The sequence below is a fragment of the Gallus gallus genome, chromosome 1, assembly GCF_016699485.2.
Source record: "Gallus gallus isolate bGalGal1 chromosome 1, bGalGal1.mat.broiler.GRCg7b, whole genome shotgun sequence".
In the NCBI taxonomy this organism is placed as follows: Eukaryota; Metazoa; Chordata; class Aves; order Galliformes; family Phasianidae; genus Gallus; species Gallus gallus.
The window spans coordinates 53,463,208-53,488,546 of record NC_052532.1 but is presented as its reverse complement, the minus strand read 5'-3'; the positions used below and the strand labels follow the sequence as shown (position 1 = coordinate 53,488,546).

Below are 25,339 nucleotides of genomic sequence, written 5' to 3'. Positions count from 1 at the left end.
GGTGTTTTCATTTTAAACTGGGGTAATCTGAAGATGAAGATGAAACTAAACACTGCTGATCTCAGCGCTTCATAGCCTCTGAATGATGTTTAACTTAAACAGCTTCCAACTTTGATGTTCAAGCTGGTATTTCCTCCACATCACCACTCAGGTCTCAGTGAGGTTTTCCTTTTCACCATTGGAAAAAATGCTACTCTTCCCCATCATCCTCTCTGTGCCTCCACAGTGCTGAATATTCCAAAATAACAGACTCCCAGTAGATCTTGGCACACTTTAGGGATAAAAGGAAGCTTTACTGCTCAAGTGTTAGTAGAAATGTGCTTGTACATACCAACACTGTTTTTCATTTCTGCTCTCAGCCCCAGCCAAGGAGATGATGAAAGTCAGCATCCCCTCCCTTGTCTTTTCATCTAGTCTCAATCCTGTACAGCCAACAGGAAGGAGGGCTGCAGGAGCCATACAAATTGATTCCTATATTGTAAATAAGAGGTAAAGTCCAGGCTTAAGCAAATGCTGGGAGAAAGGTGATTGCTGGAAGGGTAGCATTTGAAGGAGAATTGTTTTAAGTGCTGTGCCTATTTATTGCCAGAACAAATGCACTGTTTGTCAGATATTTTCCTTAGACTAAGCAGCACTGTAGAGAAAGACCAGAGCTTTTTCTTGATTAACAGTTCTCTTCACTCAGTGCAGTGCAGAGCTAAGCAGAGATGCTGGCTGAGTCCTGCAATTCATATGGCAGTGCTCCCTTCAGTGCAGAGTTTGACCATAGAGCTGACAGCTTCAGTGGGTACTCCCTGGATGTGACAATGCAGCTGTCACTGCTGACAGTACAGTCATCACCTTGGTGGATGGGGGATTCTGGAGCTCCAGCCCTCCACCACTCTCCCCCATAACCCAACAAATCAGCTCAGGACTCGCCTGCATAAATCACCTTTGAGGTACAGACTGTTAAAACAGCATTTTCCTTTCCTCAGGTTTGCTATCATCCACAGGCAGACCACAGGCAGTCAGCTGGGGCAGAGTGAATACGCTCATCCTGGCATGCTCAGGCACGTGGGGCTCTTAATTCAGTGAATGGGTCCATGTCAGGCCAGAGAAAAAGCCAATTATGGTGGTCCAAAAAGGCAGAGTTGAAGGGCTCTGCCTTAGGTGAGGAGTTGAACTTCTGAGTCAAAGGCTGTTTTGTTTGGGGCTGACATTGTATGAGGGGAGTCAAATCTAAACATTACGCTTGCCTCATTGGATAGGAGATTTTGAAAGTAAGAATATTACTGTAATAGGTATGTAAAGTTGAAAAGGTTTAATTATTATTGTGGCTTTTTAATGGGATGTATTCAATCCTTCTTCTATCTTCAAAGGCTTTACAAGCACTAAATTGCACACAAACACGTACTCTGTCATATAAATAGAACCTTCTTGTGATGGTGGGATAAGACGAGATAAAAGGTTAAATGATCTGCTGGGGGGCACAGTGGAGCTGAAATTGGCTGCTTGTGTACTGGTCCTGTCTTTTGGTACCAAATTCAGAGCCTGGGACCACAGCTCCTTCCTCTGCTTTTCTGTAGGAGAGATAAGTGGCTGTTAGGAAAACAAAAAATGGCCTGGGATAGCAAGGAGCAATTTCACACCAGGGCGCAATGTTGGTGCCGTGGACAAGCAGATGTGACAGAAATGGGGAGATTACTTCAAGGTGAGCTTGATGATGATTCTGCAGCAGGTGGGGTATTCCAGTGACTGTGTGTTATGCCACCCCAAGTGCATCTGTAGCCCCAGGCAGCTGGCTCTTGGATTTGGAGAATACTGTATGCCAAGAATAGCATAGCTCCATGTTAGAATATACATGATGCATGCACACAGTAAGGTGTGTGATAGACACTTTCTTGTGTGCCCCCACCCCAGCTTTCTGCAGACTCCTTTCCTAGGACAGCTGGGAGTTAACAATAGAGACCTCCAGTAAATCATCTGAGGGAAGGTTTTGCTCAAGCAGTTTTTGCTTAGCTGACTTCCGAGACATACAGATGGATGGACTTCCAGAGGCAGAGCAAACATGTAGGAGCAGTGCAGCTGGAATCATAAATGTGTGGATGCTTTGGGCAGCTGACTGAGCAGATGACTGCAGGCACTCTGCTGTCATACAAGAGGCGCTGTTAAACTGCTTGTATTCACCTGCATTCATGCGCTCACAGGCATACGCCTGGGTGAGCTGTAGCAATGCATCACTTTGATGCAGAAACCAGATGCAACAGGCAGGCAGGAAGGGAGAAAGACTTCACTACAGTATAGGGAGGATGCAGGATGCCATGGCTACCAGATAGCAATCTAACTGGATTGGTCTTGATTTTTTATCAGGGCTATAATTCATGTTTTCAACACAGTCTCTCTAGAGCTGGCCCTGAGCAAAAGCTGTAGATCCAAGGCCTTAATGCTGAGCTGTGAGATGAATCCATATCAAGAAAGGGACTTTGAACCTGAGTCGTGTGCTTGTAAGGGGGAAAACTTTGGAAACTGCTGGCTATGCTATAGAATTTGGTATCTGAAGTGCAGCTCTCTATCCCAAACTTCTCCTAACCATGCGGACAGCTCTGAAGGATGGACAGAATTGCAGCTTTTGGCTCTGTCCCATTCTTTCAGGAGAACATGTTCACCCAGGGAACACCATGAAGCAGCAATGCTTGCTCTCCATAGGCCCCACTGCAGGGCATGACTTTCCAGAGCAGGCCAACATGCAGAATGGAGTCACGAAGAGCTGGAGGGGTGGTCAGACCACTGTTACTGAACCAATGGGTTCTGCTTGCAGTATATTCTCACATTTGCTCTATAAATACGGCCTACTGCTCAGTGCCCTAGGGTCACGCCTGAAGAGATCTGTGGTGGCACCAGAGATCCTCCTCCCTCCCCTGAGCTTTGAAGGAATGACACACGTTGAACAACTGTGTGTAGAAATATGGTTTCTAAGTTGTTCTTGGAACAAGAAAAACTTGAGACTGGTGTCACTGGGAGCGGCTGAGCAAGGATCAGCCCAGCATCATTCACCAGTTGGGCACGGCTGTGCAAGCACACACCCAGCTGAATGCTTTAGGCTGCACAGCTCTATCCCTGAGCCTGCTCCTAAGCAGGTGGATTTGGAAGATCAAGTCCATCACACCAGACCATAAAATCCTGCAGGACGCTTGTCAGAAGAGGGATATTAGACATCTGTCATTTCTTCCTTCTTCCTTGTGTTGTTGTTCTGCTTTTTTCCCCACTCTCTGTTAAACAATGCAAAATAGACACGTCACTTGGTAAGCATTGGGGTCTAAAATAAAAACAGTGGTGGTAACAGGTCTTACTGAAGGCATTCACCGTCAAAAAATGTTTAGCTGGTCACTGTTGAGAAGGCTGGAGCATTCCAGTTGCGTGCTGCGGGTTGCTGAATGTAGTACCCCCATGCAGCCTAACCTTCCCTGTCACATCACATCTCCGACTTGCAGTCAGTGAAGCTATTCCTTAAATATTCAGTATGGCCTTAAACCAGGCCCGTGTCACAGCACGCATGTTACATAACATTCTGAATCTTTAAATTAAATGTATGCATGTGGGTCTTGAGTTCATAAAAAGCACTGAGAGCCCCTTCTTCTTGTAGTTGTGGGAAGGCCATAGTGCTGGTGGCTGCAGCCCTGCTTTCTACGTCCCTTTGCTGGCAGGCAGGCCCAGCCTGGGCTTCTCCTGAGGGCTGCCAAGCTCATCCAGGAACTGCCACTGTCTTTGCCGTGCTCCAGGAGCCTTCCCTCCAGTTCTTGCTTCCTTGCTTCAAAACACAAGCACGCCCGCGCACCCCCTGCCCCACTGCTCGTTTCTTGTCTCTCCCACACGATGTGATGTCTTCCTTTCCCCAGTTCTGCCAGCACAACAGTTGGTGTGGCGGCTCATTTGGCTCGCGTTGCATAAATTGTGGAAGTGTTTATTTGGTTTAAATTAAAAACAAAGTCATGTTGGCGAGGTTTTTCATCAGGCAGCTCAGTTCCGCGGTCTGCTCCGCAGATGGGTTGCAGGCCGTGGCACAGGGGCAGGAGGGAGTGCAGTGGATATGGAGTGTGGATCCCTGCCCTGCCCCCTGCATCATGACACCGCAGCCATCGGGAGCATCATCAGCGGCTTACAAGAGCAACTCCAATCTGGGATTTATTTTAGTATTTTTGGCAGTGTTGCACTCGGGGATTTATTGGCCTCTTGGATGCACTCAGCTCGTTTGTTTGAGATGTATTTTGAGGGCCAGAAGCTGGGATTCTCACACGTACCCATCAGGATGGAAGGGAAACCATGCAAAACTGCAAGCTGCACAAGCACACAAGAGCCAGCAATGCTGTGAGCAGGTGAGTTCACCTTGCAAAGCATTGCTGTGGCTCTGAAGAGCAGAGCTGGCTGACACGGTGATGAACAGGGAGTTTCCCTCTCTATAATTGGCCTCAAATTCAAGACTGCCCATGATGTTCAGGTAGACTGCAGCTCTTAGTGCTGGCAAGGAGAGTCTTGCTTTAGTGTGAAGGTGAGGCTGGGTTCTGTGTTGAGACTTGAGCTGGCTGAGCGACTGCTGAAGGCCAGAGCAGGGAGCCCCATCAAGGAGCTGCATGTGCATAGGCTATGTGGGCCAGAGTCAAGAAGAGTTTCAAGATCAGTGAATAAAGCAACTGAACTTGATGCGTTCTTTGTTGGAAGCAAATAGAGAAGCAATATAGCATCTTAGTGAGGAAGAACAGACAAAGCAAAATGTGGCAGGGGCTGAAAGAGTGCACGTGCATCTCAAACCAGATGTTACGCTACCCCACGTCTTACAGAGTACGCATGAAGTACTGCTGTACAGTGTGCATGCCCATCAGCTCCCTCCTCAGCCCTGATGTGCTCAGACACTGTCTCTGCCCTGAAGATTTGGCACTGTAACTCGATGTGGCTGGAATAGAGAAGGGTACTGGGGGTGTGGTGGCTGCTCCAAGGTTACACAGCGGAATAAAACTGAAACCAGAGATTCCTGTCCTGCCTCCAGTGTTTGGCCCACTAGATAGCAAGCTCATAATGCGGCTTTTTATGCTTGCTTACTGCCCTCTGTGAAGCTCAGTGCTTTAAAGGTATTGATTATTTAAGCCCTGAGTTGTGTCTAATAGAGGAATGTTATAATAATTGTTAGAATTATTTCAAGTGTAGCCAGAGATAACATAGCAAAGGGTAAAGCAAGATCTAAGCCAATCAATTCCTGGTATAATGTAATTAAATGATACTTTATACATAAGAAGCATTAATTCAGCTTTAATGGCTTGAATTGGTTTAGGTTTCTTAAGAAGCAATCGAGGAAATACAGAATAAAAGGATGAACTCCTGGTCGTGTTGAAATTGATTGGAGTTTTGCCATCAATCTCAGTGAGGCTTGAGTTTCTCCAGCCTTGCATCAGCAGTGATGCTGAGCTGGCTGCCCTGCACTCGTCATTCCTTCTGCTGCTGCTTCTCCTTACTCAGCGTGCCATTCCCTCCAGTGCTGGATGTGTCATACAAGTCGCATCGCCCTGGGACTCGATGAGGAATGTGGGTGAAGTAATGTTGCTGACTGAGTCCTGGCCTAAACTATATCCTGATTTTATTTATCTTTTGGTACAGAAACCAGAGGAGTTCTCTGATGCATACCCTCTCAGTGCATTTAACTATGCTTTTTCATGTGTCTCACTGTAACCACATGCTGCAGTGCCTCAGTGGCTTGGGTCTGAAAAGACTGCATTTGGTGCAACTCCTTTTTTCTGCTTTTGCTATTGTTGCTAAACCTGGAGATTGCACTTATGCACTTATATGCACATATCTACGTCATCTTTTTATTTTTTCCTTTTTGGAGAAGAAGAACTTGCTTCTGTTCTCAGTGATGTTGCTAGCATCCCCATGCAAGGCTTGGCACTGCTCATCTGCTGTGATAGAGTGGGGTGAATGAAGGGTGTCCTAAGCTTTGCCACCGTTTGCCTGCAGATAATTTTGAGCAGGACTGACACAGTCCTCAGTCCTGACTTCAGGCACATCTGTTTCACTGGCGGGCCTGATTCTGCAGGCATCCCACATGCACAGCTTCTCTTGGAGATTACGTATATGCAGGGCTGCAAGACTGGTCCTATCGTGACTATTTCCTGGCAGTGGGAAAAGGCAGAAGCTATTTTTAAATGAAAGCTTTGAATCAGAAGAATATTGCAGAGTGCAGCAAAAATTGTGTCAAAACCCTGAAATCATGGACTCGGCAGTTTTCTCATGCCAGCGGTTTTCTTCTGTTCATGGCTTTAAGACTGTGTTTTTGGAGGATTGGGCTGAGCGTTTTTTGGTGAGATGTTTCTGTTCTTCCTGGTGCACATTAGCTCAGCAGCAGCATTCCCTGTGCAAGTCAGGCTGGGGAGAGACGATGCCCTGTGCTGTGTGAACAGGGGTGCGGCTTTGCAAAAGGAAAGAAAAGAAAACAAAAAAGCTTCTGCTTTGCCTTGCACACAACCGAAATAATGCTTGAAGTTTGCCCTTAGGTTCGTTATTCAGCTTTTTTGTTTGTTTTCAGATTCTGTGTTATGTTCGTACCTCAGTGTACGTTTCCAACTTCTCTGGGGTCGTTTAGGAAAGCCAAAAAAGAAAACCCGTGTTTCTTTTTCTTAGCGCCAGGAAATTATGCTCTCTTTACCCCACCACTGGCTTTTGCGAAGCTCAAGGATGACCCAAAGGGTTTTTGCTCAGATTTTCATTTAAAACAATCCATCTGATTTGATCAGAGATCATTATTTCTCCCCAAAGAACTTTCAGAATGATTGGAAGATGTAAAAACAAGCAGTTTATAACCAAAATTGTTTTGCTCTCTCTTCTGTAGTGGTCACTAGACAGCTAATGTCATAAAATCCACTGCCTCGGAGGGAGATGCGTTAGTTAATTAGTTACAATCAGTACAGTGCTTAGAGAGTCAGTGCTCCTGCCTGTACATTTGCCTGCTAACATAATCATAGGTTAGCGTATTGTGGCTTATTTCCCATACCTGTAATGCAAGGAAACTCTCAGTATCATATAATCATAAGAGAGGGAGAACAAGCATCTTTCTAATCAGCCATTTTCCATTCTCTGGACTCCTGAATAGCTCAGGTGAGCCCAATTCTCAGATTTCCTGTTTAACAAACATGAAGTTTCCCAGTCCAACTTGGACTTAGAAATGGTTATTTCAGTTGCCTGTTTCCGATGATACTGTCTTAAGCCTTGTTTTCCAGAGCCATGGATTTGACTCTGCTCACAGGTCCATAGGTGTAAGCCCACCTGGTTTTTTGGGCAGCAGCTGCCCCTGTGGGGTAAGGGACTGCGTTTTGGGAAGATGAGACAATGTCCAAAGGGAGGCCATTCACAAGTGATGTCCTCTGGGGCCTGGCACTGGGTTCAGTCCTCTTCAACATCTTCATTAAACATCTGGATTCCAGGCAGTGTACCCACAGCAAGTTTGCAGGCTTGTTTATAAGAAAACTGGGAGGAGTGGCTGATATGCCAAAGGTCATTCTCCCATCCATAGACAGGCTGGAGAGGTGGGCTGACAGGAACCTCATGTTGTTCAACAAGTGGAAGTGCAAAGAGCATGGACACTCTGCTGGAAAGCAGCTTAGTATGAAAAGGACCTAGGGGTCCCAGTGGACACCAGGCTGAAGCTAGCAATGTGCCCTTGCTACGGAGAAGGCTAATGGTATCCTGGGCTGCATTAAGAAGTGTATTGCCAGCAGGTGGAGGAGGTGATCCTTCCTGTCTCCTCTGCCCTGCTGAGTTCACACCTGGAATTCTGGGTTCAGTTCTCGGCTCTCCAGTACAGAAGAGAAATAAAACTTGGAGAGAGTCCAATCAAGTTCTCTCCTATAAGGAGAGGCTGAGAGAGGAGGGGCCATTCAGGCTGGAGAAGAGGAGGTTCAGGGGGATCTCATCACTGTGTGCAAATACCTGAAGGGAGGATGCAAAGAGGACTCTTGGCATTGTTACCGGAACAAGAGGCAGTGGGCACAAACAAGGACAGGAGATCAGGAAACACTGTGATAGGGTGATAGTGACTGAGCATGCCCAGGCCAGGGCCTGTGGGTGTCCCTGCATGAGCTGGGAATCGGAGCAGATGGATCCAGAGGTCCCTTTGAATCTCAGCCATTCTGTGATTCTGAAACTTTTGGAACTAGGAGTTTGGCATTCGCCAAGGGCTGTAGGTAGCTTTGACCCTGGCCCCAGTGGACTGGCTCTTGTAGCAGTGCTGAGATGGGCCAGCCTGACACTGCTTAGGGTCACTGAGGACACTGTATTCACCCATCCCTTCAGGGGCTTATCTGCAGCCCAGATAGGTCACCACGCTGTGTAAACAGCCAAGCCCGCTGATTAATATTGCACAGATTCTACCTGTTACTGTTTAGGTTCTCCAAAATTAAATGGCAAGGGAAAACAACCTGGTGCATCTTTTGGTTAGAGAAACTGGGGGAAACATAGTAGCACAAGGGAAAGAGAGAGAGAGGTAAAAGCCCAGCATTCACCCAGGTCTTGCTTTCCAGGTGACCTCGTATCCCGAGCCATGCACCACCTCCAGCCACTGAATGCCAAGCAGCACGGGAATGGCACACCGATGCACCAGAAGCAGGGGTCACTCTACTGGGAGCCAGAGGCTTTGTACACCCTCTGCTACTTCATGCACTGCCCGCAGATGGAGTGGGAAAACCCAAATGTGGAGCCGTCAAAAGTCACGCTGCAGACTGAGAGGTAAGAGCCACCTTCGAGTGTGTTTAATATCTTTGTGAAGACGTTTTGCTGATAAATCAGTATTGCTGGCTAATTGCTAATTACAGCTTGTGCATAGGAGGCTGCAGAGCAGTCTGTTTCGGTTTGGGATCACCTTTTTGAAATCCCATTTCTCTTGCTGAAGTGCTCCATGGCTGACCCAATATATATCAAAAGTGACACCCAGTGGCTACATTCAGCAAATTGGTTCCAGATGTGCGCTTGGTAGAGATTTCCGTTTTCTTTCTTTGTTGCTCAGCTATTCTGTGTTTTGGAAAAGAAAATGAGAACTTCTATTTCTGGCATAGCAGGTCTGGGTTTAAATGTGTCTTTCTACACATTAATAGGATTTGACAGCTGTGATTTGGGAAGTGGAAAATGAGTAGAGTAGTGTGTAGCAAAGTGGGGTTGTTATAGATGCGGGGCCCCAGCTGTGCGAGGTGCCCGGGCATGTTATGTACTCAGCACAAGAGGAACTAGGGGGCTGTAAGCTCCTGCCCAGCCCGTGGGGTGTCCTGCTTGGCATGTGGCTGCATCCAGCTCTGCTGCCTTCATCCATCCTTTAGTAACAACCAGGGCAGAAGCAGCAAGTTCAAGACTCAGTCCCGACTCATAATCTTCAGTAAAGAAAGGAGATGTAAATAAAGCCGTCTTGTCAAAAATGCAGCAGCCTCTCTAGTAACAAGAGCCAAGCTCTGCCTCCACTTGTGGTCTGAGGCATGTTCTGTTATTTCACTTTCCTGAACCAGGAGTTGCCACTGAGGAGAAGAGAGGAGTGACCAATACTTGAAAAGAGATGGATATTCATGTTTAGGGTGGTGTATCATGGTGGTGCAAACGCAAGCTGAACTCCACATTCATGTCCTGACGTATCATGCTGTATGTGTGAGCCAAACTGATGCACGCATGCACCGACAGTTGCATGTATGGGGCTTGGTTATTGTTTTAGTATGAATTTTGCATCTCAAAAGCAGTGTTTGAGAATGTCATTATATATGTAACTGTAAGTGGCATATAATATGATATCTTCATTGAAATATTTTTATATTGATTCAGAGAAAATCAGACAAGACAAAACTCTGGCATCAGTGATGCTACTGGGAACTTTGCCATCTTCCTTTGGGTGGCATTTTGTTTCTTTCCAAGTTTGGGTCACTCAGTTAGCATGGTCTTTGGTTTTTGCTCTGTTGATTCCCATGTATGAAAGAAAACAGAAGGGAAGCTAAAAGAACCCAGAATTTTTATATCTTTCTAAATTGGTTTTATTTCATGAATTGTTAGCCAACCTGACTCTTGCAGAAGGCCTAACTCGTGAGCAAGAGCTCTGGTGGTTCATACTGCGCTAAAAGTGGTGACTGAAATTAGAAGATATTCTCACCTGGTCTGTAATCACCATTTGTGGGAGTAATGCCATTGGGACCAGTGGAGCTATAGAGGTTAGTAACAATGAGGCTCTGGCTTTGTAAAATTTCTACAGACTTTCCTGTGGAAGGTGGAAGGGGCAGGAATATTTGTAGAATCTCATTTAGCATTTGCTTTAATAGGTTTTCCTTTTCCTGAGGTAGCCTTAATATATCTTCTCTTTGTTAGAGCAATTGAAATGCTGATTATATAAAGCCAGATGCAATTTCTCTTCTTTGCTACATTATGAGTATTCAGTTTGGCAAAATGTCTTCCTTTGGAAGACCGGTTTAACAACTGCGGTATGTGGTTAGGGCCAAAGTAAGTACTCAGTGTTATTGCCAAGAGTTTGTGGTCAATTTTGGAAGGAACAGATACTCCTTCTATTGCCTAATCAAACATGCGTTTGTACTTAGTGCTGGAAAACACAAGTGGAAGTGATGCAGGGGTAAGCACGTGCCCAGATATTTCCACTGGATGTGCTGCGTATCATGCCTCACCAGCACCAGCTGGATGCAAGTATCTTGGGCTGCCCAGCAAGTAATCCAGTTCAGCTGATTTCTATTTAGTGCTCTGAGAAGCCTCCCTTCATATTTCCAGTCAAAGACTTATCAGTGCTGTTCTTTATATGCAGGCATGCTTTATGGTCCGTGACTTATTTCTGGTGTTTTCAGTTTTCGTGGTGGGTTTTTGTGCATTATGAGGAAGTGGGTTTGTTAAACATGACATTTTTATATGCAGAATATTTGCAGGCTTGATGCCTTATCTCTGTTCCTTATTCCCTCTCTTTTCCTTCGGCTGTGACAATGACTTTTATGTTGGAAAAAGCACAGAGAGAGGGAAGGAGATCCAGGCAATTTCCCCCTTCCCTGGCCTCTCTGGGTCCCGGCTGGTGCAGAGAAGCCAGAAACTGAGTGGATCTGGCCACAGACAGCGTTTTCTTGGAAGGAGGGTTGTACTTGGCTCATCTGAAGACAACCTGGCTACTATTTTGGCCCTCTTTCCTGACCATGCATGCCCAGGACGGGGAGAGGGTTGTGAGATGTGGCCAGAGAACTCCCCAAGTTCTCACAGGGCTCAGTGGCCCCATGGGAGCTTCTCCTCCTTCTCACCCATCTCTATTCCACTTGGGCTTGGGCTCTCAAACCACAGTTGAATTGGGTTGAGTTACAAAACCGCAAAGGCCCTGCTTGCTCTTCTGCAGCAGCCGTGTGTGGAAGGGAAGCTGGAGCCTAATCCCTGCAACCAGTATGGTTGTAGTCCTGCCTGGGTTAGCACTTTCTAGTGCAAAAAGCAACACCTCCTGTAGAGTCTCACAGGATACATAAAATCGGATGTTTACCTTTGAATAAATCCAACACTTCACTTCTAGGGAGTATTTTCTAGGGAGTGTTTCTCCGTGTTTGGTCTTCACGGAGGTAAAGGAATAAGAATGCGGTCTATTTATAATAGTGGTTGTCTTCACATAAAGTGAAAGGGAAAAAATACTATGCAATAATGAGGCCGGGAGAGTAGGAAAATGGCTAGGATTTCTCAGAAAATCTGGAAAATACGCCCTGCTTTCCAAACTCCAGCAAACTCAACCAGAAGACAGATGTGTGACAGTCCCTTCACCTCCAAATTCATATGCTTCTGATCAGATCTGAATAAACCCTGTGCCTTTTGGCTGTGTTGTTGGCAGTGCCACAGGCCGTTCCTGCTGGGATGGATTATCTCATGGCCCCGGGTGCCATGTAGATGGCTATTTTGGCAGGTGTGAAAGTGCAGGAGGGGATTTGGACCTATTTGTGAGTCCAGTGTTCCTAATGCACCCAGCCAGGACGCAATGGAGACGTTTGTCTTGTGCCAGATATTGTCTGTGAAACCATCGTTCCTCTGATGCCCTCACCTGCGGGTGGCTGCAGATTATTTGAGTTTGTTCATTCTTCTGCTTTCCTGGGAATTAAAAAAGGAAGGATTTGTCAATTAGACCACTGTTGCCAAGATTTCTTTCTAGCTTGCTGCTTCTAGTTTAATAAAAGGATCTGTCCCGTGGTTGTGTTTTGCTTCTAGGCTTCCAAAATTATTGCAAGTAATTTCTTAAGCACCGGAAAGCACAGAATCTGTAGTTGCAGATTTGTATGATGCTTTTTCCTTAAGTGGTTCCTTACCCACTTTTACCCACAGCTGTATTGACAAAGTCCTCATGACTTCCTAACTCACCATGTTCCCCATTAACAACTCATTGAGAAGCGGTGGCTCAGCACTCAGCCTGTCCAGGGCCACCCATTAATTCTGCTCACAAGGCAGCAGAGCGCCTTCCCCAGAAATTCCTCAGTTCCATCGGCACTTGGTACAGCTGTGTCCATAGAATAGCCATAAAACCATTTCACTAAGAGCAGAGCCAGGAAGATATGGCCCTGCTTTAAATCATTCAGTGGTACGAACTCCAGCGAAGGCCAGCAGAAAGCAGAGCGACCCCTCAGAAGGGCTGCTGAGAGGGGAGAAAGCACAAACATTGCACCTCTGGGAGAAATTAGAATGGGAAAGTCCTGCTATGAAGCTGGTTTACCCTGCAGCGTGTTTGCAGAAGATATTACACATGCTTGGCGTGCCACTATGGCATAACCTTGTATTAACCTCATGGTAAAACCGTGGCCTCGCTGAACTCATGAGTTATCTCCATTGCTTATTTCTCCGGGAGCCACTGAAAGGGAATCCCAAATTCATCCTCATCCATCCTCTGCATTCGCATCCTAAGTATCAAACTTCCCACTTGTTAAAAATCGCTTCAGAATTGGTATTGGCAGCTGCCTGCAGCGTGCTGGATTGCACATGGCACACAAAGCAGCACAGACAGCATTTGTAGCTCTGCTGTCAGGCACCATATCCTTGCGGTGCCGGGGCTGTATTCTAAATCTAATTTATCAAGCGAGGCTTAAGCTGTCCGTGTGATGGCTATAGGATTTGTTAAATAGAGAAAACTGTGTGCAGCGTTGAGAGGAGCGCAGCACCGGGGCTGCTCTGCGCCGCGCTCCCGTCAGCGCTCCTGCGGCTGGCTTCTTTCCAGGGATTTCTGTCGCAGCCAGGCGTGTCACATCCGATGTCAGAACTGCCTGGGAAATATCTCCCCGCTGTCGCTGCCGGACAAGTCATCGCTCTGACTTGGTTGTGTTTCAGGTCTTGCCCAGAAATGCTCGCATGCAGGAGAGGCAGCAGGGACTGTGTGCCCAACCCCTGGGTGTGGGCTGAAGGCCCGTGACTTGCAGATCTGGTGCAGACCCAAGCACTGCAGGCTGGGTGCATAGAGCTACCTCTGCTTAGGCAGATCCTTCAGCCTGAGTGAAATGTAGAACTGCCTTTGTCAGAGGCTTGGGCTTACTGAGGCCTGTGGAGTCACAGAGGCGTTGAGCAGCCAGCTCCCTGTGCAGCACCTCCGGAGTGCAACGGGAAATGTTGGCTCTCAAGGAAGACAAGAAGTTTGTGGCTTAAATATAAAATGCATGTTTTGCAGCCCAGAAACCTATCCAAAATGTCTGCTAAGGACTGGAGAAAGTGTACTTTTCTGGTCTCCAGTTGGGCTAGCATTGTATATATGGTTTTATCGTGTTTTCTAAAAGAAGATTGTAAGAGTCAAGAATGCTTTTCTATCTGCATATTGGGATTTTCTTTCAACAACACCCATGAAAATATGAACATTAAGGACAAACAAATGAAAAGATCTTTTCATCATTTTAAATTTGCTGACTCATATCTGCAAGCAGAAACATCTCTCCACCTTTGTCTGAATATGCTTTTCTTGTAAAGGTACGGCCTTCCCTTCTGCACTGGAGGGCAAGGTGTATGAGGAGCGGCTGAGGGCCTGGTTGGCTCAGCGCAGAGCAGAGGCGCTGAGGGGAGGCCTGATGGTGGCTGCGGCTCCTCACAGGGAGCGGAGGGGCAGCGCTGAGCTCTGCTTTGTGTGACAGCGATGGGGCCCGAGGGAACGGCATGGAGCTGTGTCAGGGGAAGGGCGGCTGGGGGTGAGGGACAGGGTCTGCGCTAGAGTGGTCACAGCCCCAAGCTACTGGAGTTCAGGCTGCATGGGGACACCACTGTCAGACATACAGTCTGATTTCTGGGTGGTGCTTTGTGGAGCCAAGGGTTGGACTCCATGATCCTTGTGCTGTCTCTGTGATTCTGTTGTCAGAAGTACTGCTCACTCTCACTTGTTGCTAATTTTAAATGCCAGCAATGACCTGTGTTTTAAGGTAAAGCAGGGTCAGGTCTGCACAGCTATGTCCAGTTTCTATCTGATGAAACAGAGAGGGACAGCAAGAAGCATCTGAGATCCAGATAGGACGGTTGTGCTTGCAGATGTCTGCAAGGCAGAGGAGCTCGTGAGTCCTGAACTGTCCCAAAGTAACCGTGAGAGAAATGTAGGGTGTGGCGCTGCAGCAGGGAAGTAGGGGATGCCAGTGAGGTCAGGGTTTGGCCTTCACAGCTGTAGCTGAGCATGTGCTGTCACCTCCCCAGTGCGTCCCATGAGCCTGAAACAGGTGTGGAAGAGGAAGGAGGCCTGAGATGCTGCTCCTGTAGGAATAGGTGTCTTATTGTGGCGAGAGCAGCCCTGATAATTCTTTTGAGTTTAAGCAGGAGCTCAGTGAGGGCATGCTCGAGGATGATCTGGCTGTCCCCTTGCCAAGGACTGGGCACCGTGCTGAGAAGTGACTGGCCTCTTGGGAGCTCTTCATTCTCCTCCCCCTACAGCTCTTCTGCATGGGACCTCTGCACAGAGACCTCTCTGCATCCCCATCTGGGACAGTTTTTCCCTTAGTTCAGGAAAATGTCAAAGCTTGTGCCAAAATCCATTCATTTTCAGGACATGACTTAAGATCATGTTTAGCTTCCCAGCAGCACATGGAAGTTGCCTGGAGTGTGCCCTAAATGCTAAGTGCAGGTGCAGAGGGGCTGGAGGAGGAGGTCAGTAACTTCTCTGCTTCACTGCTCTGGATCTCCTCGTTGCTGCCTGCCTTTGTGTAGCAGAGATGAATCAGTTGTGAGTGCTATAACGATGTGATGCATTCGCTCGATCTGTTTTTGCAGAGTGTCATTTGGAAAGCGATACATATCTTGCTGATGTCATGCTATCTTGTGGATTGCCTCCTTCCTATAACTTTGTGATCCTCTTTCTCCTTTGGCACACAAATAGCATTCAAAAAAGCCAACCAACTTCACATGATGCGTGGACTCCTGAAGGGTATTTTTAACCTATTGCTCTCAACCATATTTGGTTCTCCTCTCAAAACACAAATTCCCTGACATGCTCAGATAGGCAGTGGTGGGGCTTTTTGCCCTGGAAAAAAGAATGTAATATATTCTGAGTGAATCCCACATCCTCCCATGCAGAGTAAAACCGGCCTTTAGAGAAAATCCCACAGCTTCCCTATAACACTGCTTCTCTTCCCTTTCAGGATTTATTGCGCCAAATAAATTCATTTCTATTTCTCTGCTGAAGCTTACAAGATCAGGAGAGAAAACATGACATCTTGCAGCAGAGTTGGTTCAGTTCCTGTAAATAGTTTTATTTGCCCTGCTCAGCACTGCAGCGGGTATCTTCTGCTGGGTGAGCTTCTGCCCTGCACAAGAGGAGGGAATAAACGAGCCCTCGAGTTGCCTGTTCTATAGGAGGGCGAGCCATAGCCTAGAATTCAGCTTCCTGTTAACTGTTTCCAATGCACCACAGTCTTTGTGTAATTATATGCATTTTTACACTTCCAGCATGATTTGCACTGCTTTCCTGTTTGCTCGGTGAGTGATGAAAGCAACTCCCACCGATCAGTTGTTCCCAGCAGTCCTGGCTGCAGGGAGCTGCCTTGCCGAGCCCTTTGCCTCCTGGAGCAGCACGCAGCAGAATTCCCTGCTTTTTTGTCCCTTGTTCCCCTTAGGATGAAATAGTGTGCCCTCTCCATCCTCCGACCTTTGCCGTCACCGCGATCCGGCTGGGTTCTGGAAATCTGATCACAGTGGCTGTGGGAGTTTGTTCTCTTCTTATCGGCCTCATTCCATGGCAGTGGCAGGTCTGGAGAAAGGGGAAGCTGGGAAACAAATGCAGCCTGGTCTCGAGGTGATGGAAATGCATTTGAACGTAATAATAATGGCAGTGTCAAGTCAGCAGAAGTTGTCATATTTCAGAAGGAGGTTATTCGTTTACGTACCCATGCGAATTGGGAGCCCGGTGTCCTAGGGAAAGTCAGTGGCCTTAGGGCTTCTGCGTCCTTCAGCGCTTTTGAAATCTCTCTTCCCTCCTTAAGGATATTAATATCAGAGCTCTGTAAAGTTGGTTCTTAAAAAGAAAAATAAATGGCATCAAAAGCTATAAATAGGAAAAAGATATTCCAGAATCAACATTTGATTAAGTCATATTTCTCAGGGTAGATTATTTTTGGGTAAAGTTAGGTATTTAAAATGCAAAGTTTTTGCCTGCAGGGTAACTAATCCAGCTTTCTTTTTTTTTTTCCCTCTGTTGGAAGGGACCACGGAAGGCAAGACGAGTCAGGCAAAGCCATATCAGATAAAAAGGAGCAGGAGAAAGGAAGGAAACAGAAGTAGGGGGTGATGCTACTAACAAAATGAGATACTGAGCTAATAAACACAGAATGCATGGCTAAGAAGGAGAAAGGAAGCCATGAAGGGAAGATGATAAAAGGTATAAGGTTCAGAAGGAGAAGGTAGAAGAGTGTTAATTGCAGGTGTTCCTTTAGCAGTCATTTAGAAGCTTCATCTCTCTCTCTTCCTTTCTAATATTTTAAAAATATTATAACAATCTGTTAACATCCCTTAGCTGTGGTATATTCTTTGCAGCTTGAATAGAATGATCTCACTATATCTACATAGTTTTCAGCAGTTCTATCTAAGTACAGAACTTTCAGCGTAGTTTACATGTAGCTTTCAGGCAGATTTAATTTTTTTTAATTATTATTTCATAATTTTAGAAGTTTATACTATATCTTCTACCCTACCTCAGCCCTTCTCCACACCAACTTTGCTTTCTTTATGCACCGTGGAGGATGCCATCAGTGCTGGGATGTCCACAAAAACCACTTGGGGGTGGGAAGGCTACTGCTGTGACTTGCATAGCTCTCTAGGTTTTGTTCACTGTGATCTCCCAGGCAGTGACCTTCCAAGATGTTCAGCTGCAGATCCTCTTTATTTTTTTTTAATGCTAAGCTCGGGCTTGGAGCTATGGTTCTTGAGTGTAGATGTGGTCGAGCAGTGCGCTGTGTGCTTCTTGTAAGGCATGGGCCGCTCCTGCTAGAACATGGGGCTGTCCAGGTGCTGTGGAGCGAAGGGCTGTATCTCTGGCAGTAGCCATGCGCTGGCAATGACAGAGTGAGGGCTGCAACCAAATCCAAACTGTGCCCTTTGGGGACAGTTCTGTATGGTTTTGCTCACGTGGCAGAACAGCCAGTACCCAAAGGCAGAGCTACTTGATACAGACAGCAGTAGGTACAAAAGTGAGATGATCCAGTCTGATTGCTGATGCTGCTCAGCGATGCAGTGGGAGCAGCTGTCAAGGTCCCGTTTTGCGGCGAGGTGCACATTGCATCAGTGTTGATGCTGGAGATGTCCTTGCACGTTGCCTCCACGTGCCCAGCACTTAGGGTCAGGGTCCCCTCTGCCCACCTCGTGGAGCAACAAGGAGTGTTCCCAGCCCCAGTGCATCACCCACAGCAGGATGCCATCCTGTGTTGGCTCCTGCCATCTTTTGGGATGCATGGTGCAGAGGTAGGGGAGGACAGGGAAGGTTTAGGTTGGATATTAGGAAGAAGGTTTTCACATAGAGAGTGGTGACGCACTGGAACAGGTTGCCCAAGGAGGCTGTGGATGCCCCATCCTGGAGGCATTCAAGGCCAGGCTGGATGTGGCTCTGGGCAGCCTGGTCTGGTGGTTGGTGACCCTGCACATAGCAGGGGGGTTGAAACTCAATGATCATTGTGGTCCTTTTCAACCCAGGCCATTCTATGATTCTATGACTTGTGCAGGTGCATCGATCTCACAGGGACCCCATAAATGAGCGTGGCTCATAAATCTGACATTTTGACTAATCCTGCTCCAGAGACAGGGTGAGACATCTTGATTTAGACCGGCGTGAAATTTGCTGAGCTAGTTTGCTCTTCTACGGTTTCATTTTGTGTCTTTCCTTCTCTCTGCCTGCATTCTACATCCTTTCCATATACTGCAAACGCATCCATGCGCTCACCCCCCCCCCCAGGCTATCACCCTATAGCTGTTGTTTTGCTGTCTGTACCGTAGCACTGATGTCTGTGTGCTTCCCCAGGCCGTTCATCGTGCTGCCGCCCCTGATGGAGTGGATTCGGGTCGCCGTGGCTCACGCGGGGCACCGTCGCAGCTTCTCGGTGGACAGTGATGACGTACGGCAGGCAGCCAGGCTCCTGCTGCCCGGAGTTGACTGTGAACCTCGACAGCTAAAGTAAGTGCACGCAAAGATCGGATGCTTTGTGCAAAACGTGTCTCTCTCTCTCTCTCTCCCAGTGACGGCGAATTAGCAGGCAGGCAGAGGGCTCTCTCATTTCCCTGAGAGGTGCACGGATGCTCGGGCTCATCGCTGCGTGCGCTGTGAAATCGGCTCTGGGATTTGCTCACATCCGTGGATAAGCCGGTTGCACGGTAATGGGTGCCTGAATATCTCACAGCTGGACCGAGCCCGTAATCTGCTCGCCTGGCTTTTTTCTCTTACTGTTAGGTTCTGCTTGGTAACGAGGGGCTGAAATTTTCTGCTAATTGCCTGCTTCACATCGCTTCGCCCTAGAATACTGAGATATAACTGGCGAGGCTGCAGGTATTTTCAGTGCTTTGTTTTCTGCATTAATGGTTAAAGGGCAGATTTAAACTTATAGGTAAGACTACTTCTCGTAGTAAAATTGTATTTTTCATGCTAATGTCAGTTCAAATTAGTTGTAAATGTCAGCCTGGATAATTTGACTTTTTCATGTATCAGATGTGACCTTTTGATTTTCTAATGAAGTCCTAAAGTATTTATTGCCAGAATGTTTTTAGTGTCTGTTTTGCTTCATTGTTATGTACATGTATAAAAGCATGATGTAGGGCTGTGCTGTAGTCGAGAATAAAGTCGGTTTCGATTTTCATATGGAAAGGCATTATGAATCTGCCAACGGAGAAATTACTCACTGATAACTACTTTATGAATTTGTATGTAAAAAAAAAACAAACATTTTTCAGCAGTCTGCCTCTCCTCCAGCACTAGGTGCGTTCCTCCCTGCAACACAGAAGGCAGAGCAACGAGCTACATGATTAGCTGTGACAACCTGCATCAGAGCAGCTGGGTTGTGTTGACTCTGGCCTTGACATGCTCTTTCACCAGGGAGCATAATACTTTACTTTGTGATCTGCACGAGGTTTTTATAGTTGAAGCCATTGAATATTTAACTGAAGAAATATGTTGAATTTCGAAAAGCTAAATCTGGAGCGTTTCATATTTCAGATATTGACTGTAATTGCTTCCGTTCAGTGTGAACGTCTTGACCCTCATTTCCAGAAGTGCAGCATTCTGCATCCCTACTGAAGTGTCAAGGCTTATAGGCATAGTGCGCTTTCTGAGGACCTGGTGCTTGGTTTCTAAAAGGCACCATAAATTAAATTCCTGTTTTGGTATTTAGGTAGGATTGCAAATAAGGCAATAATGTTTGCACTGTAAATATTCTGTCTTAAAAAGGGAGGTAGATATAGTTAGATATTTGTGCACTTAAAAAAATTCTATGTACCATTCTTCAAGTTTGTAAGTGTGTGTATGTAGGTGTGTGTATATATATAGAGGCTGGACTGGATGGGGCCACGGACAGCCTGATCTGGTGGGTGGTAGCCCTGCCCACAGCAAGGGGTTGGAACTGGATAGGCTTTAAGGTCCCTTCCAACCCAACCATTCTGTGATTCTCTGAATAACTTGTTAGATGATTTTCCAGAAGTTTCAAAATCACTTAAAGTTGAAGAGAGTTGTATTATGCCCAAGGAAAATTTATTAGCGATGAGGAACAAATCAGCATTTAGTTTAAAGCTGCCATCAAGAATTCATTTCCTAATGAATGGAAGCAGTAGCTGTTGTCCTGCCTGTCTCACGGGCAGGAATGAGCCTGAAGAGCACAGCCCAAAATTAATCAGGTGGGAATGAAAAACTAAATCATTCTGGAGACAAGCTCTGGAGTTCACAGAGACCAGACATTGCAGCGTGCCCTTGTTTGACTCAAGGGGCCTGATTCACCTGCTGATGTCTCAAAGTGAGAATCTCTCCCCAGTGCAGATGTCTGCAGATGAGTTTCAGGACACTCATATTTGTGTCAAGGTCCATCCATGGTGGAGGTTGTTTGTGCAGCGGGGGCTCAGGCCCTGTGTGCCTGTAATCTTGAGATGTAGGGGGGGGCCGTGCTATTCTGAATAATAATATCAAGCATCGGGATATTAATTTGAAACCTCGCACTTGTTGGTTTTTATTTGTATTTGCTACAGACCCTCTCTGCTTCTCATTGCCATCAAGCCAAGTGCCAACCTTCCATGCCTCCCTGTGGGGGAGGAAGCGTTCCCGAATGTCCTTTCCTCAGCAAGCACTGATGCCGTCATTGTAAACACTGGGAGAGGACACAGCAGCTTTGCAGGGGATGGCTTTATAAATAAGCTGTGTGACGGATGGCAGCTGAAGGATTTTAAATGCAGCGAGCTTGATATATTTTCGTGACTTTTATAAAGATGTCTTTATAAGTAGAACCTTGAGACCTGTTCAAATTCTAGACTTCCGTAGCGTTCTTCTTTCGTCCCTTAAATACAGAAACTCAAACCGAAAACCTCACCGTGTGTTACATCCCATGGCCCATGTCCTGCACCGTGTGCAACTGCATCATTCCGTTGTGTTGATTCACAACCTGTCATTGCTAACGCATAAAGCAAAATCAGCTTCCACGCTGGAAAAAATGTGCTTATGGAGAGAGGGAGAGCTCTGGCAGAATCTCAAAGGCTATGAAGTTCAGATAAAAAACAAATGTTCAGTGTCTTATCTGGACTACAGCATGGTCTCCCAGTGGAGCCATGTGACGCCTCCCGGCGCAATCACATACTCCAACAGTGAGGTTCCTGATATGTGTTTGTAAATCATCTCTGCTCTCTTCCTGCCTTTCACTCCAGTACTTCCTCTCTTTCTTCCCTCTTCTGATCTTTCAAAATCCATCTCCTTAATTTCTTACAATCTCCTGAAAGAGGAGCTGCTTTTGCATTGAGCACAGGACTGAGGGAGGTTGGAATCAGGCAGAAGCTGTCTGTCTCCTTCCCAGTCTCTTTTTGTTTTACAGCACCAGACATGCCAGAAAGTTTCTACCCTTTCCCAGCTTTGGGAGATGAACAAGGATATAAATGTTCAACCTTCCCCCAGGAGTGGGAGCTTTAAATAGAGTTGTCTGCACCTCTTGCAAGGAGGTAGGTTTCACAGATGGGTTGACTGCTGGATGTGCAACAGCTAGCTGAGACTGAAGTACAAGTTGTGCCCAAGACACTGTGGGAGACCGGACCTAAATAACATCTTACCTGTTCCCAGGCCATGTTGTGCCACCCAAAGCAGCTGGATGTAGCCAGTAGAGAGTCGCATGCCAAGCAGCTCTCTGCTGGCATAAATGTGGTGAAGGTGGGTGTTCTGCCCCCAGCACTAGGCCTTTGGTTTAGTGAAGGCATCAGGGATGAAGGAAATTTGCTGTCAAAAGGGTGTGCTGGTATCATTTGTGTTGGACCTGCTCCTGTGCTGCAGTAGGGCAGCATTGTTCTCAAAGTGCTCTGGGTCTGTCTGGCTGTGAACAGATGCCTGCCTTTGGCTGCTCCTCTTCACTGCATCAGCAAAGTGTACCTTACCCTTTCTCAACCTAAATACATGCAGCTCTTCACACATCTCTTTCCTTCCTCCATTCTGTAGGACGGTTGTTAAAAAAAAAAAAAAAAAAAAGCCAGTGTGTTGGATATGCTGAGGAGAATTCCTAATGGATGACTGCATACGGGGTCTGGAGGCTGAAGGCAGGGAAATAGAGCAAAGGAGGAACATCCTATATTGTTCAGCGCAAAGGCTGCTTGCAGTATATTATGGCAAACCTGGAGGATGCAAAGATGCTGGAACAAATTGACTGGAGAGAGGTGGTAGTGTCGTGCAAGAGACTGTTACACAGTCAGTCTTGCACATGTCTGAATGAAGCTCTGTTTTCTGGACAGTCAGAAGTTAAAAGAAGGCTGTAGTCTGGGGTGCAAGTGCATATGCGGGCATGCACGTTCATTCTGATGTCCAGAAGCAATAAAAATTCAATTCTTTGTCAGGCTAGGCATTTCTCTGTGGTTGCAACAGCATCTGGAAGCCCTCTCACGTTTGTCAGTGCCGCGTCCTCTTGCCCAGGTCCCCAGAGGGCTACAACACTCCCAGCTGGCCTCTAGGAGAGAAGCAGACTTCTGTAGCCTTGGTGAATGGTTTCTACTTGTCCCTAGATGAAAAGGCTTGTGTCTTTCCTTGAACATTAGAGAAGCAAGATGGTTTTCTGCAACATTCATGACTGTCTAGCACAGGTCACAGCTGCTTCACTGGAGGCAGGTCTTGGCAGGAGGATCACAAAGCAGTTCTTTAAGCAGATCTGAACTCCATTTGGGCACTTGTAACCAACCAACCAATACTCTCCCCTGTGACAAATGACAGAACCAGAGGGAATGGCGTGGAGTTGCATCAGGGTAGGGTCAGTTTGGGTGTTAGGAAGAACGCCCAAGAGGGTGGTGGGCATGGAACAGGTGTCTCAGGGCAGTGGGCACAACCCCAGGCTGTCATTGTTCAAGAAGCAGCTGGATAATGCTCTCAGACGTATGGTGTGATTTTTTGGTGGTGCTGAGTGGAGCCAGGGGTTGGACTCAGTGATCCCTGTGGGTCCCTTCCAACTCAGGATATTCTGTGACTCTCTGATTCAAATGACAGTGGTGGGCAGTGGTATTTTTGCCATCATGGGTGAGTTCCAAAGGAGTCAGTTTCTTACTGCCCTATCCCATCTTGATGTGCAGATCACGGAGCTCCCCGTATGTGTAGTCAAATGTTGGAGGTGACAGCATCGCTGCTGCTTGTCTCAATGCTGTTCTCCCAGGTTGCTGGGCTTGCTTCCAACGATGGCAGTAAATACTCCTTTCTGCTCTGACTGGCTGAGAACCTGGGTCCTGTCTCTACTCCTGACCACGGACATACCCATTTTTCTCCTCTCTTCCTGCAGCGCAGAGAGGAAACTGGTATATTTATGTCCCAGCCTTGAGAAGGCACCTGGGAAGGGTGTGCAGCACTGCTAACAGATGCCATCACCTAAGAATACTTTGTTTTCAGGAAGAAAATCCTGATGGGGAAAGAAAACTAGATAATAACAACAAGGTTATGAAAATGGAAAAACAGCCTTCAAGAAGGGAGTGAACTAGGCAGCTTAATGCACTCAAAATTGTGCACTCATCTCTATCCCAGAGATGAGGAAGAGCTGCCTCATGAAATCAGAAGGTCGGAGGGAAATATTTTTTTTACAAAGCCCAGAGTGGTACCATAACTCTAAGGATTAATAATAGCAGTGCCCAATATTTGAAAAGGATGAAAAAGGATCCAAGGAAAATTCCAGCCCCTTAGTGTAACGTCAATAATATGCAAGGCTTTAGGATGGTTTTAGAAGCAAAGACTAATTAAAGAGGTTGTTGAGGGGAAAATGGGATAAAATGTGACACAGATTTTCTAAAGATAGAGCTTGCCAGACTAATCTAATAACTTCTCCATAAGTGATTTTCTACCCCAAGGAAAATTGGTAGATTTCATCTTTTTGGACTCGAGTGAGCTATTTGATGCAGTCCATGCAGGGAGCTTTCAGTTAAGACAGACGAGCTCGAGATTAGTGAAGGAACTGGGAAGTGAGCAGAGCTTGGCTTAGAGAGAGGTGACAAGGGATGGATTGGCTGCAGTGAGGTTACAACCAGAGTTATTCAGCTCTCTGCCGTAAGAGCTGCTCCCTTTTTAATTCTCAGAAGGGACTTTGGCACAAATATTAGCAGTGTGCTCATGATGTTAAAATTTGCTGATGCCATGGTGTTGAGAGGCATTGTCCAAACAGAGGAAGTTTGGGAAATCATCCAGGAAAAAGTGGACGACCTTGACGGCTGGGACAACAGCAATGGGATGAAATGCAGTTTTCCACAACTGTAAGGCAAAGCATACAGCGTAGTTAAAAAAATAATACATACAATGGTGTGCACGCAACTTACACACTGTATATACAATGTGATATATTCTATATTGAGAGCTGAGTGTTTGAATGGGGTCAGTGAAGACTATAGTGCAGTATTTAATCACAGAATGATTGCAAACCGTGCAAGTGACTTTTTCCTTAGCCGTGGAAAAAGAAACAACAATGCAATGTGAGGATGCACAAAGGGCAGTACAAGCTGGAAAATACCGGTGCTTCTGTGGGTGGAACGGGTAGGAAGTGATGTGGAATAGCAAATCCTGTGTCCATGTGGGGAAAACAGTCACATTGCACCTGGCAGAGAGAATGGGCTTGGGTGATTTGAGTTTTGTCAAAATGTTTTAGGGGAAGGCTGAAGGAATGGGTCTCACGTAGCTGAGCAAGGTGGGGGAACGTGTGGCTAATTTCTACAGGTACGTCAGGAGTAAACACCACAGAAGGGAAAACACTCTGTTTAAAGGGTACTGCGGACACAGAACTATGTGGATATTAGCAGGTTGTGAGCAAGTTTAAGTTGAAAGTGCAGATGGCTTCAAGCCTTGCTGCAGAAAGAGGCAGGGATTATTGACCCTTCAGTCTCGTATGCTTCTGTAGTGGCTACCCTGTCCCAGCCTCACCCCGCTCTGCCTTTACAGCTCTGATCCTGAAAGGTCTCTGGGCTGTTTCAGTATCTGAAAGCCTTTGAAAATCTGTTTTTAATTGAAAATCACTCCTAATTTCCAGTGTGCCTTGAACCAAGAACACGAAGTCTGCTTTTCTGTCTGGGACCATCCTTCTTAATGAAGGTTCTCTAGGAAAATAGGATTATCGAACTCAGGAATGAAGCTCATTTAGTGTGAGGACATCCTTAGCTCACTGTAGAGAGTTTTCTGAGCACCATGGAAAGGGAAAGATGCAATGTAAAGGCA

The 25,339-nt window shown here is 46.5% G+C and overlaps 1 protein-coding gene across 5 annotated transcripts in view; it reads left to right on the top strand.

Moving 5' to 3' along the window:
- The window catches only part of BTBD11 (BTB domain containing 11), a 181,239-nt gene that overhangs the window by 102,996 nt on the left and 52,904 nt on the right, over positions 1 to 25,339 (top strand). For all 5 annotated transcript variants that reach the window (XM_025155608.3, XM_046908905.1, XM_015287907.4 and 2 more), the window contains exons 3-4: positions 8,541 to 8,745; positions 18,464 to 18,616. In XM_025155608.3, coding sequence (XP_025011376.2) covers positions 8,541 to 8,745; positions 18,464 to 18,616 — 358 coding nt within the window. The remainder of the gene's footprint in view (positions 1 to 8,540; positions 8,746 to 18,463; positions 18,617 to 25,339) is intronic.